Source organism: Protopterus annectens, chromosome 2.part1 (assembly GCF_019279795.1).
Source record: "Protopterus annectens isolate FY-2018-M chromosome 2.part1, PAN1.0, whole genome shotgun sequence".
Taxonomy (NCBI): Eukaryota; Metazoa; Chordata; order Ceratodontiformes; family Protopteridae; genus Protopterus; species Protopterus annectens.
This window is the reverse complement of record NC_056729.1, coordinates 1,651,290,672-1,651,317,837: the sequence shown is the minus strand read 5'-3', so window position 1 is coordinate 1,651,317,837 and position 27,166 is coordinate 1,651,290,672. Positions and strand designations below refer to the sequence as shown.

The 27,166-nt window shown below is 40.4% G+C and overlaps 1 protein-coding gene across 1 annotated transcript in view; it reads left to right on the top strand.

The window, feature by feature from the left end:
• The window catches only part of LOC122794574 (tyrosine-protein phosphatase non-receptor type 11-like), a gene marked incomplete at its 5' end in the record, with an annotated part of 1,649,855 nt that overhangs the window by 1,421,289 nt on the left and 201,400 nt on the right, over positions 1 to 27,166 (top strand). Inside the window, one exon of the mRNA XM_044063080.1 lies at positions 23,048 to 23,203. Coding sequence (XP_043919015.1) covers positions 23,048 to 23,203 — 156 coding nt within the window. The remainder of the gene's footprint in view (positions 1 to 23,047; positions 23,204 to 27,166) is intronic.

Genomic DNA, 27,166 nt, shown 5'->3' with positions numbered 1-27,166 from the left:
CACAAGTGCAGACATCATCTAGTAATCCATTATTCATATTTCTTTATATAAACTGTATAATACTGTAGATGGCCGTAAGAGCTCTAAAACTATTTGTAAAACCCTGATAAATGTTATTTCCCAGACCATATTTATTGATATACGTTATGAGCTGGTTATACATTATTCTTTGGCAGATTTTTGTTGTTGAATAAAGAGTGGTGACAGATTAAAAGTCCTGATGGAGAGTGAGGAAGTATATTTTACATATATATATATATATATATATATATATATATATATATATATATATATATAAAAAACTAAGAAATGAACTTCGTGACAATAAAAGTATTCAAGAAATGAACTTCGTGACAATAAAAGTATTCAAAAAGTAGTAAATCACACCAACAACTCTTGTAGAACTTTAGCGCTTTCGTCTTATTTATTATCAACACTTCTTTAGAAAGACATGTTTCATAAGTATGAGCAACCATTTTCACTTCCTTTAAATACATTAGTTCTAGCAGGCCATTTACATTAACAACAGTTCCTTTCCAGTAGTAAAGTGTGAACAAGCAGGGTGCTGTGTGCATTTTCATTAACATTACAATCGCAGTTACACAAGGTAAATTGGTCAGACAGTAATAGCCTTGTGGTGCCGTGTGCATACTAAAAGGGATTGTGTGCAAAAAGGGACTGTGTGCAAAAAGGGATTGTGTGCAAAAGCAAAAAAAAAAAAAAAAAAATTTAAAAATATGGGGGAACCAGGAAGGATGAGAGTCATGCTGTGATGATTCTAATATAAACACGTAACTTATGAGTGTTTGCCTCCAAAGGTAAGTAAAGAAGGGAATGGAGGAAGGTGGAGGAGTCGGGTAGAGAGTCCTACTATGCTTTGGTATCGGTGTGTGTGTAGAGAAATGTGTGGGTATGCCACCTGATGGGGGAGTGGGAGGAATGCGGTGTGGACTTGAGGGGGGGCTGGTAGGGGGCTGCCCATGACAAGGAGCATATGAATGACAGAGTGTCCCAGAAGGCTGTCAGTGCAGATGGTACTACCCGTGGGCTGGTTCGGATGGTATCACCCCTTGAATGGTTGCGTGAAAAGTGAGACCGGGGGGGTAGTTGGTGGGGTCAGCAGGGGCTAGCCCGGTGACTGGGAGCATGTGTGTAGGGGGTATGGGGGAGTCAAAAGTCAGAGAGAGAGAGCGGAAACACATTATATTCACTTGCACAGTTGTAAATCCATAAACACATTAAATCCACTGCACAATTCTTCAAACCCTATCACATTTCAATCTCTATACCATTTAAGTGCACATTTAATGATCAGTGTCTCGTTGAGACCTGGATAGACATCAGCTCTCAGTTCTATCTACCATTTTAATTCCTGGACTTGCAGGAATGTGTCCATGTCCCCTACAAATTCTGTTATTTTGTCCAGCGCTGTGAATTTGAATCCTGTGAAGTTTGGGCAAATAGCACTGTGTTTAGCCAAGGCATTCAAACTGCCCTGTTTGTGTATTGCTGCAGTGTGTTCTTTAATATGGCTACTCAGCTTCCTGTTCATTTTTCTGATATAGAAGTTCCCACAGTGTTCGCAGAAAGCACAGTAGACTACATTTTTTATGTTGCAGTCATAGTGGTCATGTAGACTGACAGTTCTGTTGCAGTGCGGGAAGGTGACGTTGTCTTTTCGTATGTGTACACAGGTGACACACTTGCCGCAGTCAGACATTCCAGATTCTGTCGATACTTCACTCTGTGGGGATGGGCTTTTATTCCTCTTGAACGCACCACCAAAAGAAGAGGTTCGTTTGAAACAGAAGTTCGGGGATGTCCCAAGTAACTTTGTCAGACCTTTTTCTCCTCCCAAGATGTCCCAATTGTTGGTGAGGACCCCTCTGATTCCAAACATATCTGTGGAAATTGGAAGGGGGAAACTTGGATATCCACCTCACTATAGACCTGGAAAGTGGACAGTTTGACTCCAACATCTACCGCAAGCCCACCTTCCGGAATAACTATCTAGAGTTCGGCAGCCAGCATCCCCATTTCATGAAAAAGAATATTGTAAAAGGACAATTCATCTGGTTATCCATGCTCATTTTTAAGGACGAGGTTTTCATCAAGGAAGGTTTTTACCTCAGAAACTTGTTCTTAGAAAGAAAATATGCAGAGTATCTAGTGGACAACCTGTTCCAAGAGATCATACAGCACAGACAATCCAGGTACCCACCAATCCTGGAAAAGGGATTCACAGCAAGGGCACAGAACGGACCAAACAAAAAGGACTGGGTGTCAAGTTTCCCCCTTCCAATTTCCACAGATATGTTTGGAATCAGTGGGGTCCTCACCAACACGTGGGACATCTTGGGAGGAGAAAAAGGTCTGACAAAGTTACTTGGGACATCCCCGAACTTCTGTTTCAAATGAACCTCTTCTTTTGGCGGTGCGTTCGAGAGGAATAAAAGCCCATCCCCACAGAGTGAAGTATTGACAGAACCTGGAATGTCTGACTGCGGCAAGTGTGTCGCCTGTGTACACATACGAAAAGACGTCACCTTCCCGCACTGCAACAGAACTGTCAGTCTACACGACCACTATGACTGCAACACAAAAAAATGTAGTCTACTGTGCTTTCTGCGAACACTGTGGGAATTTCTATATCGGCAAAACGAACAGGAAGCTGAGTAGCCATATTAAAGTACATACTGCACCAATACACAAACAGGACAGTTTGAATGCCTTGGCTAAACACAGTGTTATTTGTCCAAACTTCACAGGATTCAAATTCACAGCACTGGAAAAAATAACAGAATTTGTAGGGGACATGGACACATTCCTGCAAGTCCGGGAATTAAAATGGCAGATAGAACTGAGAGCTGATGTCTATCCAGGTCTCAACGAGACACTGAACATTAAATGTGCACTTAAATGGTATAGAGATTGAAATGTGACAGGGTTTGAAGAACTGTGCAAGAGGGTTTGAAGAATTGTGCAAGTGGATTTAATGTGTTTATGGATTTACAACTGTGCAAGTGAATATAATGTTTCCTCTCTCTCTCTCTCTCTCTCTCTCTCTCTCTGACTTTTGACTCCCCCATACCCCCTACACACATGCTCCCAGTCACCAGGCTAGCCCCCGCTGACCCAACCAACTACCCACCGGTCTCACTTTTCACACAACCATTCAAGGGGTGATACCATCCGAACCAGCCCACGGGTGGTACCATCCGCACTGACAGTCTTCTGGGACACTCTGTTATTCATATGCTCTACACTCCTTGTCATGGGCAGCCCCCTAAAAGCCCCCCCTCAAGTCCACACCGCATTCCTCCCACTCCCCCATCAGGTGGCATACCCACACATTTCTCTACACACACACCGATACCAAAGCATAGTAGGACTCTCTACCCGACTCCTCCACCTTCCTCCGTTCCCTTCTTTACTTACCTTTGGAGGCAAACACTCATAAGTTACGTGTTTATATTAGAATCATCACAGCATGATTCTCATCCTTCCCGGTTCACCCATATTTTTAATATTTTTTTTTTTTTTTGCTTTTGCACACGATCCCGTTTTGCACACAATCCCTTTTTTGCACACGATCCCTTTTTGCACACAGTCCCCTTTTTTGCACACTATCCCTTTTTGCACACGATCCCTTTTAGTATGCACACGGCACCACAAGGCTATTACTGTCTGACCAATTTACCTTATGTAACTGCGATTGTAATGTTAATGAAAATGCACACAGCACCCTGCTTGTTCACACTTTACTATTGGAAAGGAACTGTTGTTAATGTAAATGGCCTGCTAGAACTAATGTATATAAAGGAAGTGAAAATGGTTGCTCATACTTATGAAACATGTCTTTCTGAAGAAGTCTTGATAATAAATAAGATGAAAGCGCTAAAGTTCTACAAGAGTTGTTAGTGTGATTTACTATTTTTTGAATGCTTTTATTGTCACGAAGTTCATTTCTTAGTTAAAATTTCTTCTCTTCGTTCAATTTTTTTTGAGTGCAGTTAATTTTAGTTAAATATATATATATATATATATATATATATATATATATATATATATATATATTTTTTTTTTTTTTTTTGGGGGGGGCTGTAACATATTTTAGAGGAGAAGGTAAGATACACATTGTGGTGCAAAGATTATAGGTATGGGCCAAGAGCCTAGCAGTGCACGCAGCTGACATTTTAGGAAGGAAAGGTGAAGAAGCTGAATTTTCGTTGTGTTTTTTTGATTAAATTGTGGACTGTGTTGGAATATTTATTTATGAAGTGAACGATTTGTACAGAACTTTGAAAAAGAGGAGAATTATCCACAGTGTTTTGTGACCAGCTGTTGAGCTGTCAACGGTGGGTCAAGTAATCCTCTCGAAGATGGCAGAATTCATTATCTGGACTGTTGGAGGAAAATGGACAGCCCTGAAAGAAGAAGCCAGTTAAATCTTTAATAGATTTCCAGAGAAGCCTTGGGTATCTGACCAGAAGAGACTGTTGCCTTCATAAAAAAAAAAAAACAGTTAGGCCGCCTTTGTATTCATCCTTCATTATCGTTAGAGCTTTAGGAAATGTTGAGCAGGTTCGTTGTAACTGTTACGGATGCATGATTTCTTTTTCTAAGATAGGAAAGTGATGTTGAGGGTGATCCAAGCATATTTCATTTTCTGGTTGTGGAAAAGGCAGATAGTGAATGACTTTGTCTTATGACACCACAGATCGTGTGGTGTTGATTTAGAGCCTAAGGAGATTTGTAGCATCAGTCTTGGAACAGTGAAGCAATGCTACCAATCTGAAACATAAAAACAGTGTTAGGTGGACTAGCTATGGTACAAAATAATCTGTAACACGTGACTATCTCAACATTATCAACAAAACTATAGTAAAAAGAGTACAGTAAATTACTGGTAGACTGTGGGTGTAAAAGAAGGAATGAAGAATGGGTCTGTGTAGGAAGTGAACAGAAACTAAAGAAATGCAGTTACTCTCTGGATGCCTTCACATACTAGGGTCAGGCAGTATAAAATGACATACTGGTGCTAAAACAGATGACAGTGTAGAATTATTTATTTATTTTATTTATTTAACATTTGTTTGCCAGGATAGTCTGACTGGACAACAAGGGTCCATTTTCAGCGGAGTCCTGGGGAGGAAAAACTCCACAAGTTTACAGAGAGAAGAAAAATTTACAAAAGAGACATTACAGAGTAGTAGCATACAGATTGTAGACTTTACAACCATTAGTATACAATAAGAGGATATTCCCCCTTTTGGTTGAAAATACAAATGTGCAAAATATACAATGAATTGAATGCAATAAAATTATAAATAAATTATAAATTATAAATAAAATAAAATGAATTGCAATAAAATATCACCTTGTAAAGACAGCAGAGTCAAATAATGAATAACATAGATGTAACAACAGTACTCCTTTGAAATACTGAGTCTTGACCACAAGTCATATAATCAAGTAGGTCAATATAGGACAGTAATGAAACTAAAATTCTATTCTGCCAAGAAACTAGGGGAATTAACTGTGCTGTATATCTTATTCAGTGTTAAAGTATCCTCAAGTGAAATGAGGCAGTACAAAAGAACACAGTATGAAGCAATCTTAAGCAAATAAATAAAAATAAGGGGGAATTTATAGTTAGAGGTAGCTGATAGAGGCAAGAATAGCAGACAAAGCCATTGCCAAGGTTGCCAACTGAGGGAGTAAGAACATGTGGAGTTGAAAGCAATAAAACATGTCTTGGCCGAATTAATAGCTCAGCAGACAGCTCCCATGCTATTAGGTTTGTTACAAACTCTGAATCATCAAAAAGTGTATTTTTTTAGTAAAAACACAGTAAAAGATACATAACGTATCTGCAGTCGTATATTTTATTTAATGCTTATGTAATATTCAATGGTTTAAAGACAGATTGCCTGTTACATATTAATTAGTTAACAGTGCATGATCAGCAAAACAGATTATGTAGTGTTGATGACAAAAAAGAGGTTAGAATACAGCCACTAGAGGGAGCGCTAAAAGTAAAATGAAATGCATACAATCGGACAAGTGGCTCACAGTTCCACCAGTCAATTTACGGAGAGCTCTGCAGGTATTAGTTGCATTTTTATTTAGCACTGTTATATTTATAAGTGGAAATTCACATTTTATTACATGCAAATTTCATTAAATATCTTGAAGAGCAGTTGAATTAATTGCTTTGTGCTGCAGGCAATCCAGGGAGATTTTTACACAGCGCAATATCAAGCTCACAATGAAGTGGTAATTTTACAAATTGTACCTTCTGTCGCTGCAGAACACGAGGAGTTAATAGGCACCAGTAGGCGATTTTCGACAGTGTACGATCAGTCAAACAATAATGGGGCCTAGTTACTAGTTTCAGTCTTGTCTGTACTGAACACAGTACAGTGTGTTACCAGGCAACCTAAGCAGATTTTAGAGTGCATCTGTTTATAGCCATCCTAGGCAGATTGTAGAAAAATGTACCATGAATCTCATAATGATCTTTTGAGACAATATTACCACGTGTCACCACAAAATGCAGAGTTGTAATAGGCAACCCAGTGAGATTTTAGACTCTGGACCTTCAACTTCACAATGATGGGGTAACGTTTGCAGTTTTTTCTTTTTCCGACATAGATTATGTGAGTAAATAAGTACAACAAGGAGATTATAGGCAATGTAGTGCAGATATTGTACTGATGGGGCAAGGCTTTTATCTGTTTTCATTGTATTTATTGGCTAATTGGTTATTCCCATTAGACACAAGTATAGCTTCAGGGGGGCACATGTAGGCTCTGGGAAACAAATCTTAACCTGCAGGAAGCAGCTCATCATAGGGTCATAGGTCGGTGCTAGGCTATCGGCCCTAGGGCCTATATAAGCCTAGCCAAAAAGGTTCCCTGGCTTTCGCCACCCAAGAAAATTATTTTCCTGTGCCCCTGTCAAGCAGAGTCACAGAAGTGATCCCCAGGGTGAATTTCCTATCTCCCATCCAATCATCAAGATTTTTCTTGAAGAGTACTAATGAGGAGCTTTATCTAATATAGATAGGTAGTTTGTTCCAGAGTATGGGAAGTCTCTGGGGCAGGAATCTATCCCTCCAGCATGTTCTGTTTATTGTGGTGACAAGGTTTAGGTCCCTAGAGCGTGTAGCTCGGAGGGATTGGGATTTCTTTAAGTGGAGCATGTCCAACAGCTCTGGGTTTGACATAGCTTTGCATGTTAGGCAGAGATCACCTCTGAGTAGGCGATATGTGACGGAGTAAAGCTGGAGTTTTTTGAGACAGTCTGCGTAAGGCATCTGTTTGAGGCCAGTAATCCTCTTTGTGAGGTATTTCTGAGGCCTTTCCCTTTGTTGTAGATGTCTTGTGAGGTACATACAAAAAGGAGTGTTGTACTCTATAATGGGTCTAATGAGTGATGAGTAGAGCGGAACAATGACCTCTTTTTTCCTGGATGAGAAACCTTTTGTGATGAGGTGTGCCACGTAGAATGATTTCCTGACTACTGTGGCGATGTGATTATCAAAGGAGAGACTACTTTCCACCTGTGTCCCAAGGTCTCTTATCACACTTTCAGTGTTAAGTAGACTACCACCTATGTGGTAGCTCATGGGTACAGAGTTTTTACCAAAGGTGATGACAATGCACTTTTTGGCATTGAGCTTGAGGCCATGGCTTTGACATCAGGCATCTGTCTCGGTGAGGCCCTTTTGTAGGATGTCCACATCGTTAGGAGTTTCCATTATGGCTCCTAGTTTGCAGTCATCTGCAAACTTCGTTAGCCAAAGACCTTCTTTGTTAGCCTGTACTTCAGAAAGTAGATACCAAACAGGAAAGGACCCAGGACTGAACCCTGTGGTACTCCACTTGTCACTAGTCTGAAGTCATATTTGGAGTCTGCTACTTTCATAGTGTGGGTTCTGTCAGTGAGCCAGTTGGCAACCCATCTTGTGACATAGGGATTTATACCTAGTTTAGTGAGTTTATCTATAATTTCAGAGTGGGGGATGGTGTCAAAAGCCTTGGCGAGATCTAGATAAGCTGTGTGAACCACCTTACCCTCATCTACGTCTTTGGTGACTGCTTCAAAGAAGTCTATCAGGTTTAGGAGACATGATCTGTTTACAAACCCAAACTGGGTGGGGTCCAGAGTTTGGAGATTACCAATGTCCTTGTTTATAAGTTCCATGATGATACGTTCCTTGCTGTTACTCTGATACTAATGGCGTCTTTTGCCAGCACAGTATGTGGGGTTTTGATTGGCAGAGCAATTTTAATTGTGTACTACTGACCTTGCAGTTATAGGGACATGTTACTAGTGTGGCAGAAGTAAGTCTTGTGTGGATGCAGCACCAGAGCGGCCGACTCAAAGCACAATAAGGGGTTAGAATATATATATATATATATATATGTGTGTGTGTGTGTGTGTGTGTGTGTGTGTGTGTGTGTGTGTGTGTGTGTGTGTGTGTGTGTGTGTGTGCGTGCGTGTGTATGCATTTTCACACTCCTTCTGTCCTGGAGAAAGTAGCACAGGAGCATAACAATTTAAAACAAAAATTAAAATGTTAAAAAAGTGACAGCAATAAACTCAACCGATGGTATAATATTAGTAATATCTAATCAGACATGCTTCTCTGCCATGACTGAACTGGACTGTGCAGCGATAGGATTGTATCCTCACAGCAAGAGGTTCTCCGGTTCAATTGTCAGCTGGGGTGCCTTCTGTGAAGGGTCTGCATGTCCTCCCTGCATTTGTTTGGGTTTCCTTTGGGTGCTCCCATTTCCTCCCACATTACAAAGACATGCATCTGGAGTGTTTTTCCCGGGCCTCGTCTGAAAATTGGCTTCATTCCAAGTCAGGGTTTCCCAGTAAACAAATGTTAAATCAATAAATAATAAAAGCACTATGTGTGAACAAATACTGGAGTAAACCCATTAGAGTGCCTGTTGCGAAGTTAAGGGTCTTACTTGTGGTCCTCAGAATATCAAATATTTTAAGTACAAGTGGAGGAGTCTGTACTAATCTGTAGTAATTCTGAGGCTAACTTACCTTGCTGTAGTCCTCCTCCTCTTCAAACATACAACGATCAAAACCTAACGGTCGAAAACCAAAATGTTAATCCACAAAGGATTGAAAACAAGTTTTTGTGGTGGGGGGGGGGGGGGTCAAGCCCTGCTGACTTACCTTGCTGTAGTCCTCCTCCTCTTCAAACATACAATGATCAAAACCTAACTGTCGAAAACCAAAATATTAATCCACAAAGGATTGAAAAAAAGTTTTTGTGGGAGGGGGGGGGCAAGCCCTGCTGTGCCCCACTCTTCTTCTTCTTTCAGCTGCTCCCATTAGGGGTCACTACAGTGGATCATCTGCTTCCATTTCTTCCTGTCCTCTGCATCTTGCTCTGTCACACCAACCACCTGCATGTCCTCTCTCACCACATCCATAAACCTTATCTTAGACCTCCCTCTTTTCCTGTTACCTGGCAGCTTCATCCTTAGCATCTTTTCCCCAATATACTCTACATCCCTCCTCAGCACGTCCAAAGCAATGTAATCTTGCCTCTCTGGCTTTGTCTCCAAACCTTCCAACCTGGGCTGACCCTCTAATATACTTATTCCTAATCCTGTCCACCCTCGTCACACCCAGTGCAAATCTTAACAACTTTAACTCTGCCACATCCAGCTCTGACTCCTGCCTTTTTGTCAATGCCACTGTCTCCAACCCATACCTGCTAATTATTTGTACTAACTCAGACGTCACACTACAGTGGGGAAAAGGGCATATTCCCTAATCCCCACTACCTTGTGCTGAGAAAGCAGGTAAATTGCAATCATCCAGCTCGACCAATATATATATGTGTGTGTGTGTGTGTGTGTGTGTGTGTATATGTATATATATGTATATATATATATATATATATATATATATATATATATATATATATATATATATATATATTTATATTTTATGGTTTACTTTTAAAACCGCGATTTGCAGAACGGAAAAAGGGTCAAATGTGCAATGAGCGAATGCACAGTGAGATTAGCTCATTGCACATTCGACATTCAGGGGCAGATTGCACTATAGTGGGGATCGGGAAATGGTTCCTTTCCCTACTGTAGTGCAATCTCAGAGTTAGAATAATAAAGTAGGGGGGTGTGGGGGCACAGCCCCCCACATGGGGGGGTGCAGGGTGGCTTGCCCCCCTGCTTTACACTTTTTTTTTCTTCGACTTTCATGTTCGAAAAACAGTGACTCTGCTGTTTGATTTGCTGTTTTTCGAACATGTAGGTTTGTCGACATTGTCACTTTCGTGGTTTTGAGTCGCTCATATGAGCACTTGAACCAATGCAAATCGCGGTTTTAAAGGTAAACCATATTTTATATGTGAGTATATATGATATGTACACACACACACACACACACACACACACATATATATTGGTCTATGTCTTAGGTTCATAGATTAGTAGTAGGCTAACTGCCCTTGTGGGCCACTTTAAGCCTATACAATTACCCTCTGTGAGAATCAAACCATGTTCCTTCTGTCTGTAAGGCAAACACCTTCACCATTATGCCTCATAAGATTGGAAGTTCAAAATATCAAAAACCCAAATATTGAAAACATTTTTAATGCAGGGGGTTGCTTCCCCCACACCCCCTGCAAATTATATATACTATCTCCAAGATCACACAACAGTAGAGAAATGGCAAGTTCTGATTTTCAATATTTTAGTTTTTTGTCTTTCAAATTTTTGATCTTATGCTATAGACCCAATTATTTATATATATATATATATATATTTTTTTTTTTTATTTATTATTATTATTTTACATTTGTTGACCGGGATAGTCCGACTGGATGCATGTCCATTTTCAGCGGAGGCCCGGGGAGAAAAGCTCCACAGAGTAAAAAATAAACATTAATTACATACAGATACATACAGATAATATACAGTTACAGGGACAATATTTTTTTTTTTTTTTTTGTTAGATACATTTGTCAGCAGAGTGAATTAGATACAATTCAAAATGCAATAATATTTCTATAAGTTGTTACAGGATCCTTATAGTTATAGTATGCGGTAAAGCAGAGAGGAGCTTGATTTCTATAGAAACCAGAGGAGGTAGGATCTAAGGACGTTGGTTGATAATTATTTGAGACTTTGAAAAGGAAGAGTAGGATCTAGTAGGTACAGAGGAGTGGGTATAGTATGGGTCAAGGAGAGTTAATCAGGGTTAATACATGGGCAGAGCCAATGAGACTTAAAATATAGCTTAAGATTATTTTTGAATTGACAAAGGGAGGTGGAAAGTCTTAGGTTGTTAGGGAGGGAATTCCAAACCTTCCCTATGGAATTGGCAAAGAGAGCTTCACCACCCAAGTTGTTGGCTTTGATGGTTTGAACCAGAAATCTATTTGAGGAGCGAAGACAGCTAAGATTGGAGTAGGGAATCAGTATTTCGCTCAGTGAAGGGGTTTTTTCAGGTTGTTTGATTATTTTAAATGCTTCAGTGAGTTGGTTCATTTTGAGAAGATTGGGTAGTTCAAGCCAGTCAAGTTTCCTTAGATTATGACAATGATGAGTTCTATGGGGAGCACATATTACAAATCTGGCAATGTGATTATAGGCAACAGAGAGTTTCTTGATCTCATTTTTATTGAGGAAGGAAAGGACAGGAGAGGCATACAGTAAGGTAGAGAGGAGATGTGTGTGCAATAGTGAGTTTGGCAGTAGGGGTTAGGAAGTTTTTGATTCTATACAAGGATCCGAGTTTCTTATTTACTGTTTTTATGGTTTGACTGATATGGTTGTCAAATCTAAGCTTATTATCAATAGTGACCCCTAACAGTTTAGTGGTGGTATCAGGCTAAATTTTGGTACCATTTGTAGATTGGACGAAGAAGGTATTGTTATTAGATAGTGGAGAAAGTTGAACTGGTGGAGGCCCTGAGGAGGGAAGAAATATTAGTAATTTGTTTTTTTTTGGATTTAGGATGAGTTTCTTTTTCTACTGCAGTAAAGGAGTGTTGGGTGACTACTTGTAGATCAGAGAGAGAGACTGCAGAGCATATCAGGGTGGAGTCATCTGCATATTGGATACAGGTGGCTTTAGGGATAACAGTGTGGAGTTCATTTATGAATACAGAGAAGAGGAGGGGACCTAGTATGGAGCCCTGAGGGACTCCTATGATATTAGGCAGCAGGTGAGATAGCTTATTTTGCCATTGGACTGCTTGTTGTCTGCCAGAGAGGTAAGCCTTGAACCAGCTGAGAGCTGGATTATCAAGGTGTAAGGTTTCTAGGGTGTGGAGCAGAATCTCGTGATTGACCATGTCAAAAGCTTTTGACAGATCAAGAAAGAGTGCAGAAGTTATTTTTTTGCTGTTACGGTTTTTATTTACTGAGTCCGAAGGAAAGTAGAGCGGTGGTCGTACTATGGTGGGGTCTGAAACCGTGTTGAGTATGGGACAAAAGATTATTTAGGTTTAGATAGTGAAGTAACTGTTAATGAACGCATCTTTCCATAATTTTGGCTATTGGAGACAAAATTGCTATGGGTCTATAGTTAGATGGTTCGGTGGAGGAGCCACCCTTGTGAAGTGGAATGACATAGGATATTTTCCATATGGCCGGGATGGTGGCCTCTGTTATTGTTCGGTTAATAAGAATTGAGATGGGGTAGGCTATAACGTCTGCTGCTATTTGCAGGTATTCAGCTGGGAGTCGATCGGCAGAGAGGGTGGTTGGTTTGAGTTTCTTCCGTAAGGCTCTAATGTAAGAGGTGGGTGTTGGCTGAAGAGTAAAGGAGAAGGATGATTCCTCAGGGACAGCAAGTAAGGGGGAAGAAGTTAGTTGATTGGCTAGTGACTGAATGGTCTCTGTGAAGAAGGAGTTAAAGGTATTTGCTACTTCTTCTGGATTTTTACCAATAAGTTTCTCTGGGGTGGGTGTAGACGATTTCCCTGAATGGAGGAGATTATTTAAGCCTGCCCAGAACTTCTTTGGATTATTCTGGTGTTTATCTTGGAGATGACAAAAATAGTTCTTTTTGTCCAGGGTACTGTCTCTTTTCATTTCATTTCTGAGCTGCTGGAACTTAATGCGATCCTGATGTGTCTTAGTTACTTGCCATTTGTCCCAGGCCTTATCCCTAAGTTTAATTTTAGATTTGGTTTCTGTAGTTAGCCAGGGTGCTATCCGTGTCTTGGTTCTGATATGTCGGTTAGGTGCATGAGAGTCCAGAATGTTGAGGAATGTGTCATTAAAGAATGCCACACTCTCCTCAAGAGGCAGAGTTTTTAGCTTGGACCAGTTACAGGATTTGAGTTCTGTTAAGAATAGAGCTGGAACAAATTTCTTTTTATTTCTAACAAGTCTATATATGGGAAGGTTTAAGTTGGTGAATTTGTGTTTAATTATGAATGTGATGAGGTGGTCGCTAAGGTCATTAGGGAGGGTCCCTGTAGTATATTTATGTGTCCCATTATTTGTAAGAATCCAGTCAATTATGCTCTCCTTTTGGTTGGTATTACCAATTCTTGTTGGGGAGACAATTTTTTGTGAAAATCCATATAAATTTATGGGCATGGGATTAGTCTCAGTGGAACATTTGGTCCAATCAATATTAACGTCCCCTAAGACAATGGTTTCCTGAGGGTAGTTAGAAGCTAACCAGTTTAGTGTTGACTCCAACGTTTCTAAGTTGCTCCCTGGCGGAATATAGATTACAATAAGATTGATACTTTTTACATTATTTATGCAAAGTTTTAGGGCAATTAACTCTGCATTAGCAACATTAGGCGGTTGTATAGGATTCATGATGATATTAAGGGAACTTCTATACATAACAGCTATTCCACCACCTCTTTTTATTTCCCGATCAACCCTTAAGATATTGTATCCGGGTGGAAGAATTTCTTCGTCTTTTGTGGCTGGTTTGAGCCATGTTTCTGACAGACACATGATATCAGGGAGATGCGTGGCTAACAAAGCATGTAAATTGTGAACCTTATTATTTAAGCTTCTTAGATTAAGATGGAAGATAAGAAGAGAGCTGGCTGATCTTTGGACTGCTGTTGGTGGGACAGAGTCTGGGTAAGTAGATGGGCCTGGGTTCGGGTGTATATCACCATCTTTAGTAATAGATTTCTTCAGGTGGTCTAAGAGTCTTAGCAGTTTATAAAATATTTTTTGTCCATGTTTAGTGCTTGTTGCCTTAAGGTAAGATTGTGTGATAAATATGCCATTAGTTCTTAGAATTCTTGTGGGGTAGTAGAGAGGGGAGGTTTCTTTGGAGAGAGCATTTCTAAGATTAGAAGTTTGTCCCTTAGGGTAGTGAAATCCCTTGAGGTTTTGGTTTTCGTAGATGGTTAAATAGTAAGGGATAATAAAAAGTGGAAGTAAAAGTGGGATAATAAGTTTCTTTACTTGTCCCATAATGTAGGGGTGGATTTAACTTATTGGATAGGTGGGTCCTGGAGGTGGTTACCTAGATGTGCTAATATCAGGTGTTGTAGGAGGAGATATATTAAGTTGGTGGTGTGGCGTGATTGGCTCAGAGCTAAGGGGGGTGTGTCTTTTTGCACTGATAAATGTAGCGATAGCAGGGGCGGGTGGGAATAGGGGGCAGGGTGGGGCGCGGAGCGAGCCCGAGCGAAGCGGGGATACACCAATCCGGAGCTTGTACTACAGGTAGGTATAGAAGCCCACAGTTAATGCTTGCAAGGCCAGATTACTAGGTACTAGGTAAATTAACAGGTAAAAGTTTGGCTACACACTAGTTTTACATAAGAGCAAGCTGAATTTAGTAACCGACTGCCTAGGGGTTATACTACAGGTAGGTATATATATATATATATATATATATATATATATATATATATATATATGTATATAGATATATAGTCCGCTTTCAGATCACTGAAATTTCAAAACTCCGAAGACCATATGGCCGAGACTATATCTTCGAAGTTTTGAAACTCTGAAAACTGCCTAATGGGATTCCATATAGCGTGGAACCCAGGATTTGCAGTTTTTCTCATTGTAGTTTGATCTCAGAGTTGGTATATTTAAGTAGCAGGGGGTGAGGGGGGTGCATGGGGGCTTGCCCCCCTGTGAAAATGTACAGGTAAGTTGTTTTGTTTTATTTTCTTGTTTTTTTTTTTTGTTTGTTTGTTTGTTTTTCAGAATTTCAAAACTTTGGACCTGTGGTCTCGGCCATATGGTCTTTGGAGTTTTGAAATTTTGCCAATTTGATAGGAATATATATATATATATATATATATATATATATATATATATATGTATCTACCTTATAAGACCGACAAGCGAAAACACCGACAATGAGATCACTGACACACAAAACTGAAAGCTCAAAAACACGAAAGTTCACATGCCCGACAAAGCACAATCCCGACAGTCAACAAAACAAATTTGCTGTTCCGAAAAACACACACACAGCACAAGCACACCAAAAACATTACAAACCTACACTAAACCTTACATACACAACTATCTATGCACTTACCTTACCCACACCCTAACCCTATGTTCCGTCACTATCGCACACTTACCTTACCCGCACCCTAACCCTAAAGTCCGTCACTATCGCACACTTACCTTGCCTGCACCCTAACCCTAAAGTCCGTCACTATCGCACATTTACTTTACCCGCACCCTAACCCTAAAGTCCATCACAAATGCACACTTACCTTACCGTCACCTTAACCCTATAGTCCGTCACTATCGCATACTTACACAGTCATGTTTGTTTCGCACGTCAGTGTTTTCAGCGTCGGGATTTCAAACTGTTGATTATTTCCTTTGTCAGTCTTCCGGTGTCTGTGATCTCGTTGTCGGTATTTTCGCTTGTCGGTCTTATCAGGTAGACCCATATATATATATATATATATATATATATATATATATATATATATATATATACACACATATGTATGTATGAACATATGTATGCATACAGGCATACATATAGCAATATGTGTAGTAGCAGAGGCAGATGTGCAGCCTTCCAAGTCAGGGTGCAAGGGGGTAAAGCCTTCATGCTAACAATGACTTTCACAATTCCCAAGTTTCAGCTGGTATTGAAGTTTATTGTTCTTATATTGTGGACTTGTATTTGTTGGTCTTGCATTTCTGACAGGGAACTAGTATATGTTGTCAAAAGCAATCTGAGATTGTTCAGCAAGTGACATTTTCAAAGAACAGATGTATTTATGTTTTGGACCACTATTTTATTCTCTCACTACTATGCAGCATGTGCATTCTGGGATAGCTGCACTGTTTTACATGTTTTTATGTGTATTCTGGGATAGCTGCACTGTTTTACATGTTTTTATGTGTATTCTGGGATAGCTGCACTGTTTTACATATTTTTATCTACATATGTATGTATGCATGTATGAAACATGCTGTCTTCTGTGTTTGTGTCTTTTTCAGCAAGTAGAATCCCCCTTTTCTTTAATTCCTGGTAGACTGAAGTAAAACAAGGTAACACTTTTAAACATCCTGTAGTTTAGCTAGCTGACAACCTCCACATGTGGGTCAGGGTCCTACTAGTGAGATTGGAACAGTTTTCAGTAAGTGGTAGAAAATCAAACTAGACTAAACCCAAGCCAAAATAATAATGTTTATCAAGACAGAATCAACACACACAGCTTCTCATGTCTTATCAAACAATCCACTTCTTTATTGATTTGCTAGTATTTCTTCAATAAAGAAGTGGTTTGTTTGTTTGAAACACGAAAACCTTTGTTGATTCCTTCTTGATAAACATCGTTATTTTGACTTGGGTTTAGTCTAGCTCAATTTTCTTCATCTTACTGATAGTTAATTCCTGGTAGATGGATTTTTTGGACCCAGCCTCATTTTAACAGAATGGACAGACATTTTGGTATGTGGCATTTGACCACAATGGACAGACATTTTGGTATGTGGCATAATTAATTTTGGTTCTAACTCATTCTTTTTACAGGGTGTCTGGTGGATTTGCCACTAGATGGCTGCCTTTCAGAACTCTGTTGTTTGTTATGTTACCCCCACCTGTGTTTTGTGAAGAATGGGTAGCATGAGTGGATACATTTCTTGCTGTAATGGTCATGTGACATCTTGTCTGGTGCAAGCCTTGTTCTGACTGCAGTGAACGGTCTTCATGTTTATGAATAGTAAAGTGAAGGTAAAAAACTTTGAACAGGAAGACCAGACCGGTATGACCCTGACCCTCAGCAGCATCCTGCCCTCACCAAGAATGATGCCACAGTATAAAGAAAAAAATGATCAATTTCAACAACTGGCTAAGTTTCTGGTGTCATTCAAAGGGGATCCAGTATCTGTCTGCCTGGGATGACATGCTCGAGAAGCCACGTTGCTTTGCAAAAGATGGTTTGCACCTGTCACCTTTAGGCTTTCGAATACTGGCCAAGGCTTTTGCCGCCTCCATAGTGTCTTTTTTAGGCAAGGCTCAAAAAACAAACCCACCACCATAAATAGCACGAGTAACCAAAAACTGAGGATAATGCTACTCAATGCCAGAAGTCTAAACCTCAAAATGCACGCACTCCTCAATACTCCATCCAAGTCAATCTACTACTCCAAATCCTCAAAATACTGACCACAAAAATCCAATGCATACTGCCAATGCTTTCAATACCTTTTTTACTAATGCTATCCAAACACTAGCTAGTCAACTATCACCTAATAACTTTACTCTACCTTCCTATAAATCAACCTCACCTCCTCCTTTTCATATTCAGCCTGTCCCAACAACATATATTAAACCCTACTACAGAAACTAAAACCACGCTCTCCCTCATCAGACCAACTACCTGCTGAATTCCTACAACAATCAGCCAAAGCTATTGCTTATCCCATTTCGATTCTGATCAATAGAATTATTACCGAAAGTCATATGCCTAGCTTATGGAAAATTTCCCATATTATCCCCTTCCATAAAGGTGGACACTCCACTGAACTCTCCAACTACTGCCCTATTGCCCTTCTCTCTCCTTTGGCAAACATCATGGAGAAATGCATTCATAGAAAATTACTTGACCATCTAACCCAAAATAATTTACTTTCCAATTGTCAACATAGATTCTGACCTTCACATAGCACTACCACTGACCTCCTTTCCTTCACAGATTGTATCAATAAAAAACGCAACCTTAACGAGCTCTCTTCAGCACTATTTATTGACCTGTCTAAAGCTTTTGACATGGTACATCACCAGATTCTCATCAAAATACTTAAATCCCTGTCACTAGATACATCTTCCATAAAGTGGTTCCAGTCCTACCTGGATAAAAGACAACAGGCCGTACTATGGCACAAGTCTCTATATACCCTCCTGCCCGTTAACCTTGGTGTCACTCAAGGGTCCATCCTAGGACCTCTACTTTTTTCCATATTTATTAGTGACCTTCATCTTGCCATCCCCCAAGCCACATGCATACAATATGCTGATGACTCCACACTGATATGCTCAGTCACTTCCTCTTCTGAACTTCACTCTCTTGCCCAGAAAGTATTTAGCACAGTTGAACAATGGTTTACACACTTCTCCTAAACCCCAAAAATACCAAACTCCTTCTCTTCTCTCCTACCCAAAAGTCCTCTCCTCTTGATTTCTCAGTTATCTCCACAAACAAAACTATTATATCACCAGACCCAACCACCAAACTATTGGGTATCACTATTGACAACAATCTGAACTTGGATATCCATATTAACAATACTATAAAAACTGTCAACAAAAAACTTGGCTGTCTCTATAGGATTAAAACCTTCCTTTTACCTACAGCTAAATCCACTATAGCTCACACCCATCTAATCTCTACACTTCTTTATGCATCACCCATTTTTACTAAGCTATCTAAAAATAACCTTAGCAAATTGGAAAATTGTCCTGCAATAACATTGCCAGATTTGCTACAGGCAACCCATTTAAAACCCACCATTGCATTAACATAAAGCAGCTGGGATGGCTGGAACTACAAAACCTGATTAAATTCCATCAACTATCTATAACTCTTTACAAACCTTCCAAAACTCCTATTCTAGCCACACTCATCACCCCCTACAAAAATCTGAAATCATTAAGGTAATCTCACAAACTTTTAGTACTTACCTCTAAACCAAACAACAAGGCTGGTGACTCCCTCTTCTCTAACACTGTTGGAAAAGCCTAGAATCTCCTCCCCAGTGAACTTTCCTTACTTCCCTCACTATCATTGTTCAAAAACAAATTGAAAGTGTTCCTCGGAACACACTGGTTATGCCCCTGTACTAAGCCTGACTAGTTATGTGTCTCTTCATACTTTGCTCTACCTACCCTTTCTAGTCATAAACTGTGAGTTCTTCCTTATTGACCACAATATTATCTCCCTCTAGAACACCACATAGTGTACCAGTATGCTATATTATAAAAATACACACGCTTTGTGAAATAATCAGAGAAATATTACACTCTTCTCTGCGCCACCACCTGTGCGGTTCATTAACACAACAAACGCACACAATACCCCGTATATGACGTCTTGATCAGAGCAGCAGACAGTCGACGATCAGCAGCACATCGTGCAGCCGATTGAGCGTGATCGATGCTGATAAACAGCCCATCATGAGACTTCAGTGAACGCACCTCATATCCACGCAAACCAACCAGGAACCTTCCTTCCTATTCCAGGAACAGTTTGGGTGGTTTGTGTTGGCAGGTTCAGTTTTTGCTCCTTTTTAATCCAATCCACGAGGGCAGCCTGAGTCGGCTGTCTAGCATGCTTGCTGTTAGTGAGATGGAGTCAGTCGACCGGTAGACCCGCGCTTCATGTTATTACGTTATATGTAGACCTGTGTGCAGTGTTGTTGTGGATTAAATATCAGGTGGTGAACATCAGAGGATCTGTGGTACCTTTATTGCCGTATTCCAGCAAGCCGGTGTTTGTTTTTGATCAGTTCAACCCACTTCTTCGATATTCTCAGTATGCTATATTATGCCTGCACTCAGCACTGGCGAATTTACTGTGTTAACCTGTAATATGCATTGTAATTATGATTGTTGTTTAATGTTACCTATTTGTTATGTTATTGTTTTTCATTGTTCTGTCTTGGAGCTTATCTCCCCGGGCCTCTACTGAAAATGGACATATATCCAGTTAGACTAGCCCAGTCAACAAATGTAAAATAAAAAATAAAATAAATTAAATTAAAAAATGAGGAATATTGAAGTCTGGCCAGCTTCCTAATCCTAGCCACATGTCACTGCACTGTCTGCAGGTGCTCCTCTTTCTTCTGTAATGTAAGGCCACATCACCATCACTAGGTGGCACCCTTGTCACTGCACTGTCTGCAGGTGCTCCTCTATCTTCTCTAATGTAAGGCCACATAGATGTCACTAGGTGTCACCCTTGTCACTGCACTGTCTGCAGGTGCTCCTCTTTCTTCTCTAATATAAAGCCACATCACTGTCACTAGGTGGCGCCCGTGTCACTGAACTGTCTGCAGGTGCTCCTCTTTCTTCTCTAATATAAAGCTACATCACCATCACTAGGTGGCACCCTTGTCAGTGCACTGTCTGCAGGTGCTCCTCTATCTTCTCTAATGTAAGGCCACATAGATGTCACTAGGTGTCACCCTTGTCACTGCACTGTCTGCAGGTGCTCCTCTTTCTTCTCTAATGTAAGGCCACATCACTGTCACTAGGTGGCACCCTTGTCAGTGCACTGTCTGCAGGTGCTCCTCTTTCTTCCCTAATGTAAAGCCACATCACTGTCACCAGGTGGCACCCTTGTCAGTGCACTGTCTGCAGGTGCTCCTCTTTCTTCCCTAATGTAAAGCCACATCACTGTCACTAGGTGGCACCCTTGTCAGTGCACTGTCTGCAGGTGCTCCTCTTTCTTCTCTAATGTAAGGCCACATCATTGTCACTAGGTGGCACACTTGTCACTGCACTGTCTGCAGGTGCTCCTCTTTCTTCTCTAATGTAAGGCCACATCACTGTCACTAGGTGGCACCCTTGTCAGTGCACTGTCTGCAGGTGCTCCTCTTTCTTCCCTAATGTAAAGCCACATCACTGTCACCAGGTGGCACCCTTGTCAGTGCACTGTCTGCAGGTGCTCCTCTTTCTTCCCTAATGTAAAGCCACATCACTGTCACTAGGTGGCACCCTTGTCACTGCACTGTCTGCAGGTGCTCCTCTTCCCTAATTTAAAGCCACATCACTGTCACTAGGTGGCACCCTTGTCACTGCACTGTCTGCAGGTGCTCCTCTTTCTTCTCTAATGTAAAGCCACATCACTGTCACTAGGTGGCACCCTTGTTAGCGCACTGTCTGCAGGTGCTCCTCTTCTCTAATGTTAAAGCCACATCACTGTCACTAGGTGTCACCCTTGTCAGTGCACTGTGTGCAGGTGCTCCTCTTCTCTAATGTAAGGCTGTCACTAGGTGGCACCCATGTAACTGCACTGTCTGCAGGTGCTCCTCTTTCTTTTCTAATGTAAGGCCACATCACTGTCACTAGGTGACACCCTTGTCATTGCACTGTCTGCAGGTGCTCCTCTTTCTTCTCTAATGTAAAGCCACATCACTGTCACTAGGTGGCACCCTTGTCAGTGCACTGTCTGCAGGTGCTCCTCTTTCTTCTCTAATGTAAGGCCACATCATTGTCACTAGGTGGCACCCTAGTCAGTGTACTGTCTGCAGGTGCTCCTCTTTCTTCTCTAATGTAAAGCCACATCACTGTCACTAGGTGGCACCCTTGTCAGTGCACTGTCTGCAGGTGCTCTTCTTCTCTAATGTAAGGCCACATCACTGTCACTAGGTGTCACCCTTGTCACTGCACTGTCTGCAGGTGCTCCTCTTTCTTCTCTAATGTAAGGCCACATCACTGTCACTAGGTGTCACCCTTGTCACTGCACTGTCTGCAGGTGCTCCTCTTTCTTCTCTAATGTAAGGCCACATCATTGTCATTAGGTGGCACACTTGTCACTGCACTGTCTGCAGGTGCTCCTCTTCCCTAATGTAAGGTCACATCACTGTCACGATGTGGCACCCTTGTCAGTGCACTGTCTGCAGGTGCTCCTCTTTCTTCTCTAATGTAAAGCCACATCACTGTCACTAGGTGGCACCCTTGTTAGCGCACTGTCTGCAGGTGCTCCTCTTTCTTCTCTAATGTAAGGCCACATCACTGTCACTAGGTGGCACCCTTGTCAGTGCACTGTCTGCAGGTGCTCCTCTTCCCTAATGTAAGGCCACATCACTGTCACTAGGTGGCACCCTTGTCAGTGCACTGTCTGCAGGTGCTCCTCTTTCTTCTCTAATGTAAAGCCACATCACTGTCACTAGGTGGCACCCTTGTTAGTGCACTGTCTGCAGGTGCTCCTCTTTCTTCCCTAATGTAAGGCCACATCACTGTCACTAGGTGGCACCCTTGTCAGTGCACTGTCTGCAGGTGCCCCTCTTCTCTAATGTAAGGCTGTCACTGTCACTAAGTGACACCCTTGTCACTGCACTGTCTGCAGGTGCTCCTCTTTCTTCTCTAATGTAAGGCCACATCACTGTCACTAGGTGGCACCCTTGTCAGTGCACTGTCTGCAGGTGCTCCTCTTCCCTAATGTAAGGCCACATCACTGTCACTAGGTGTCACCCTTGTCAGTGCACAGTCTGCAGGTGCTCCTCTTCTCTAATGTAAGGCTGTCACTAAGTGACACCCTTGTCACTGTATTGTCTGCATTTGATCCTCTTTCTTCTCCAGTGTAATGCCACATCACTGTCATTTGGTGGAATACTTTCACAGCACTGTCTGCAGGTGCTCTTTCTTCTTTTCCAATGCAACAACTCTTGTTGCAGAACATAAGAGTACAACCTCATGTCATGAGTACTTTTGAATGTAGGAGGCATTCCTCAGGACATTCAGTTATACATTTTGCAAGCTTCTTTGGACTGTGTTGTTCTTTTCTCAGTAGCTAATTATTGTTTTTTTTTAATTATTTTTTCTTTTTTTTTTTTAGAATATCCCTGAAGATGGGAAATCTGCAGAGGAATGTAAATCCTACATTGCCACACAAGGCTGCCTGCAGAACACTGTCAATGACTTCTGGCGAATGGTTTACCAAGAAAATACCCATGTTATTGTAATGACAACAAAAGAAGTCGAACGTGGAAGGGTAAGTACTCTGTGAAAGTAAATGATGAATGATTACACTAGGCTACATTTAGTCATGTCAGTAGCACTAATGTAGATACAGAAACAAGCTGAGTTTGCAGAAAGCTTGACAGGTTAAAGAACATTATGTTAATCTTGATATAAGAAAGGTATGAAGAATAGATAGGTCACACTGCTGTGGATATTAAAGGAGTACCGCACCCACACACACTTTCCTGGCTCCTCTAATGAGTAACAGCATGGTCTTAACTTTCTCCTCCCCACAGGGAGGGTTAAAACCAAGGAGGGAAAGCAGGAAATATAAGGAAGTAGAGGGTGCCTGTCAATTTAGATAGATAGATAGATAGATAGATAGATAGATAGATAGATAGATAGATAGATAGATACCAGTGGTTTTAATAAGGGTGAGTATTTGCTAACAGGTTAAAATTCTGAGGCTGCCATTTCCAAAGTGGTAAGGACCTTTTGAAACTGTAGTAAAAGTAAATGAAGTGAATAATAAGGCGAGATAGCTGGGAAAAAAGAAGTTAAAATGTTTATACCACATAAATGTTTTTAAATCATAGAAAGCAACAGAATTTTCCCTAGTGTGTTTGCAGAAGAAGAGGCAATTATCACAACTTGTCCTGTCGTCAGACTAGGGGAAATTGTCAGTGTAGCAGAAATAAGTTGTAATGTGATTTGCACTTTGGAATAACAACATATTCTAAGAGTTCCCTGTAGAAGTAGTTGAACCCAACACAACAAAGAAATGGTACATTTAAGGATGAGTTACAGTAAACTCTTAAACTTGGGGTCATAAAAGAACACCCAGAGTATGTGGAATAGCATGATAGTACTGGTCCTCAATCCTGATGGATCTGTAACATTTTGCAGTGAGATCAGAAAATTAGAAGGCATTCCTAAATTTGACTCATTACATTTCCCAAGTGGACCAACTGATTGACAAATTGTTAAGGGCAAGGTCTCTGTCACATTAGACGTAACCAAAGGCTTCTAGAAAATTCCTCTAGTTACAGAAGCTATAGAAAAATGTATTTTCCTACAGTAGATGGATTCTTCCACTAAAAGGCCTGCCTTTTGGTCTCCTTTGGGGGGTCTGCAACATTCCAGAGGCTAATGGAGATAATTCTTATACCCCTGCCGGATATTTAGCAGAACTACCTTGGTGATGTAGAGAGAAAGTTTATGAAGATTGGGAAAGCCATCTTCCTAAAGTTCAAGCAGTTTTACAGTCCCTCTGTCAACCAGGTTGAGTAACAACCCGGCTAAACACAAGTCAGTAATGGCAGAAACCTGAATGTAATGGGTTTTGAAACCACAGACCAAGAAAGTTGAAGTAGTAAAAACTGTCCTATGCCAACGACTAAGAAAAGATTGTTTTTTTTTCCGTTTTTTAAATAAGGCTAGCTACTATCATACATTTATTTCTAATTTTGCTACCGTTGCTTACCCCCAACTGATCTGACCAAAAGTAAGGTCCCCTTGAGAGTTAAATGGACAGCTGAAGAATACACTTTCAGAAAAATGGAAAGATTTGCTGTATTTAGAACCCGTTCTAATTGCTTCAGATTTTTCCATAAAATTCTTAGTGTACACAGAAGCCTTTGAGCTAATCCTTTCTCAAGTTATAGATGGGGATGAGAATATTATCTACAACATGAAAAGAAAAGTCACCTATGGGGAGAGACATTACTCAGGAAAAGACTGTGCATTAATTCATGGCCGTGTCCCTCTACAATAGCTCTGCCGGCAGAAAATATGCAGCCTAAAATTCCCCATGTGCGCTTTGACCCTCCAGTCTTTATAAGATTAAGATCCAGCACTGTCCAGGTCACAGTCACTTAAAGTGAATTGGATACCTCAGGGATACACTCAGTCCAGGAATGTTAAACTGTTGGTTCTGCCCTAGACAGTCATGTAACATAGCTTGGAGAATGCACAACCTTTTGTGGGAATGTTGCTGCCACTGCCTTTAAAAGAGGATTTGCTGATGAGAAAAGAGATGCAGAGCAGACAACTGATAAGGAGAAGGTACATCTCGAGGGCTATAATAGCCACCACCTATGGATGAAGTCAGCATTACTAACCACTAGCTATTGAGATGTTTACCAGGAGTCTGCATGAAGCTTCCCGTAAAGGAAGATGGACAAAGAGAGGATACAAAAGAAAAGAAAACTCACCTATGGGGAGAGACATTACTCAGGAAAAGACTGTGCATTAATTCATGGCCGTGTCCCTCTACAATAGCTCTGCTGGCAGAAAATAGCCGGCGAAGGCTGGAGAGTTCTGAAATGGCAGAGAGATTTCCAGAATGAGCTAGAGAGTACTGCAAACACACTGAAATGCTGCTTGGGTATACACACACACACACACACACACACACATATGTATATATGTATGTATATATATATATATATATATATATATATATATATATATATATGTGTGTGTGTGTATATACATATTATATATATAAAACTTAGCAACTGTTTTATCCTGGGCTAAAGACTTAAGCCAAGTTGTACATTTTATGTTGGTTAAACTTTGGCTGAATAAAGCATATTTTCAGTTCATTTGCATGTGTGCTGATGCAATCTGAAGCTGTCTCATCATGGTTAAACACTGAAGTGTTGAGGTAATTCCAGGTGAAATTTTATGATATATACATTGGACAGTGTGAAGGATTAAGGAGCTGTTAACGAGCTGCTTCCTGTAGTTCAAGGTTTGATTCCCTCTACTTCCATTTTCCTACAGTGTGACTGGGAGTAAGTCATTTAACTAGACAGTGATCCTGGGCTAAATCTGAAAAAGATACAGTACATGTGGATCAGTTAACAAAACACAAGTAAAATAAATGTGTATAAATATATAAATCACATAAACTTGTGCACACATAATGAGATGCAATGCTCAGTTGGAATGCGCACAAAGAGACTTAAGCCAGTTTTTGGGTTATAAACAGAGACTGGATAACTGTGGTGGTATAACCTTGGCTTGACAGATTGATCAACTGGATGATGTTAGCTTGATTAAAGATTAGTCTAACTTTTAGTACATAGGATTAAGAATTTGAACAGGACTGATCCATAGACCCTTTAGTTTAGGCAGAGATCTTTCCAGTGAGTTTCCATTCTGCCTAATTTGTCACAAGCACACAGTTTGATTCCTTCATCCTCCATTTTCCTGCTGTGTGACCCAAAATAAATATATATATATATATGTTTGTGTGTATACATATATACTTCATAAGGTTTATTTCTAAGTATGTGTTCTCAATTACTTTTTCTTTATTGCTGCTTCCTGACATTAATACCAACACTTTTTGAACATGAATTATATTGTGGTGCCCACTATGACGTATATCACATGGGCAAATTTTACAAGGCCTGGATTTCTGTGCATGTCCTACCAATTTTTAATTTCACCATCAATTCATGCTGCATCTATTCCTTTGTCTTGGAATTAAACATTAATCAATTGAAAAGACTTACATGTTTTCTAATTTGTATATAATGTATGCACGTCTTGAAGAGAATTTTATCTGTCTAAATAGAAATAAAATTAGAACAGCACCTTGCCTTGAGACCAAATTTTTGGGAATCTGGACCTCATTTTTTGTCTGTAATCATTTACGTACTGTAAATATTTAGTTACTGTCTGATGACTCACAATATTTCTTTTTGTTCAGTTGTGCACAATATCAAATGGCACACACAATAGATGCAGAAGAGAACTAAAGTATTTTTTTGTGCTAGATAGTCACTATGTGAAAGGGAGTGGTCAGTAGCTATCAGAAGGGAGTACTTTAGGGGTATGTGTGTGCAAATGGTATTTCTTTGGCATTGTTATATCTGCATTTATATAACATGTATGTTTAGCTTGCAGTTTGTTGCTCAAGTTTGTTTAGATAGTAATCATAATTGTTATTTGTCTTTTGGATTAGTCAGTATGCACACACACA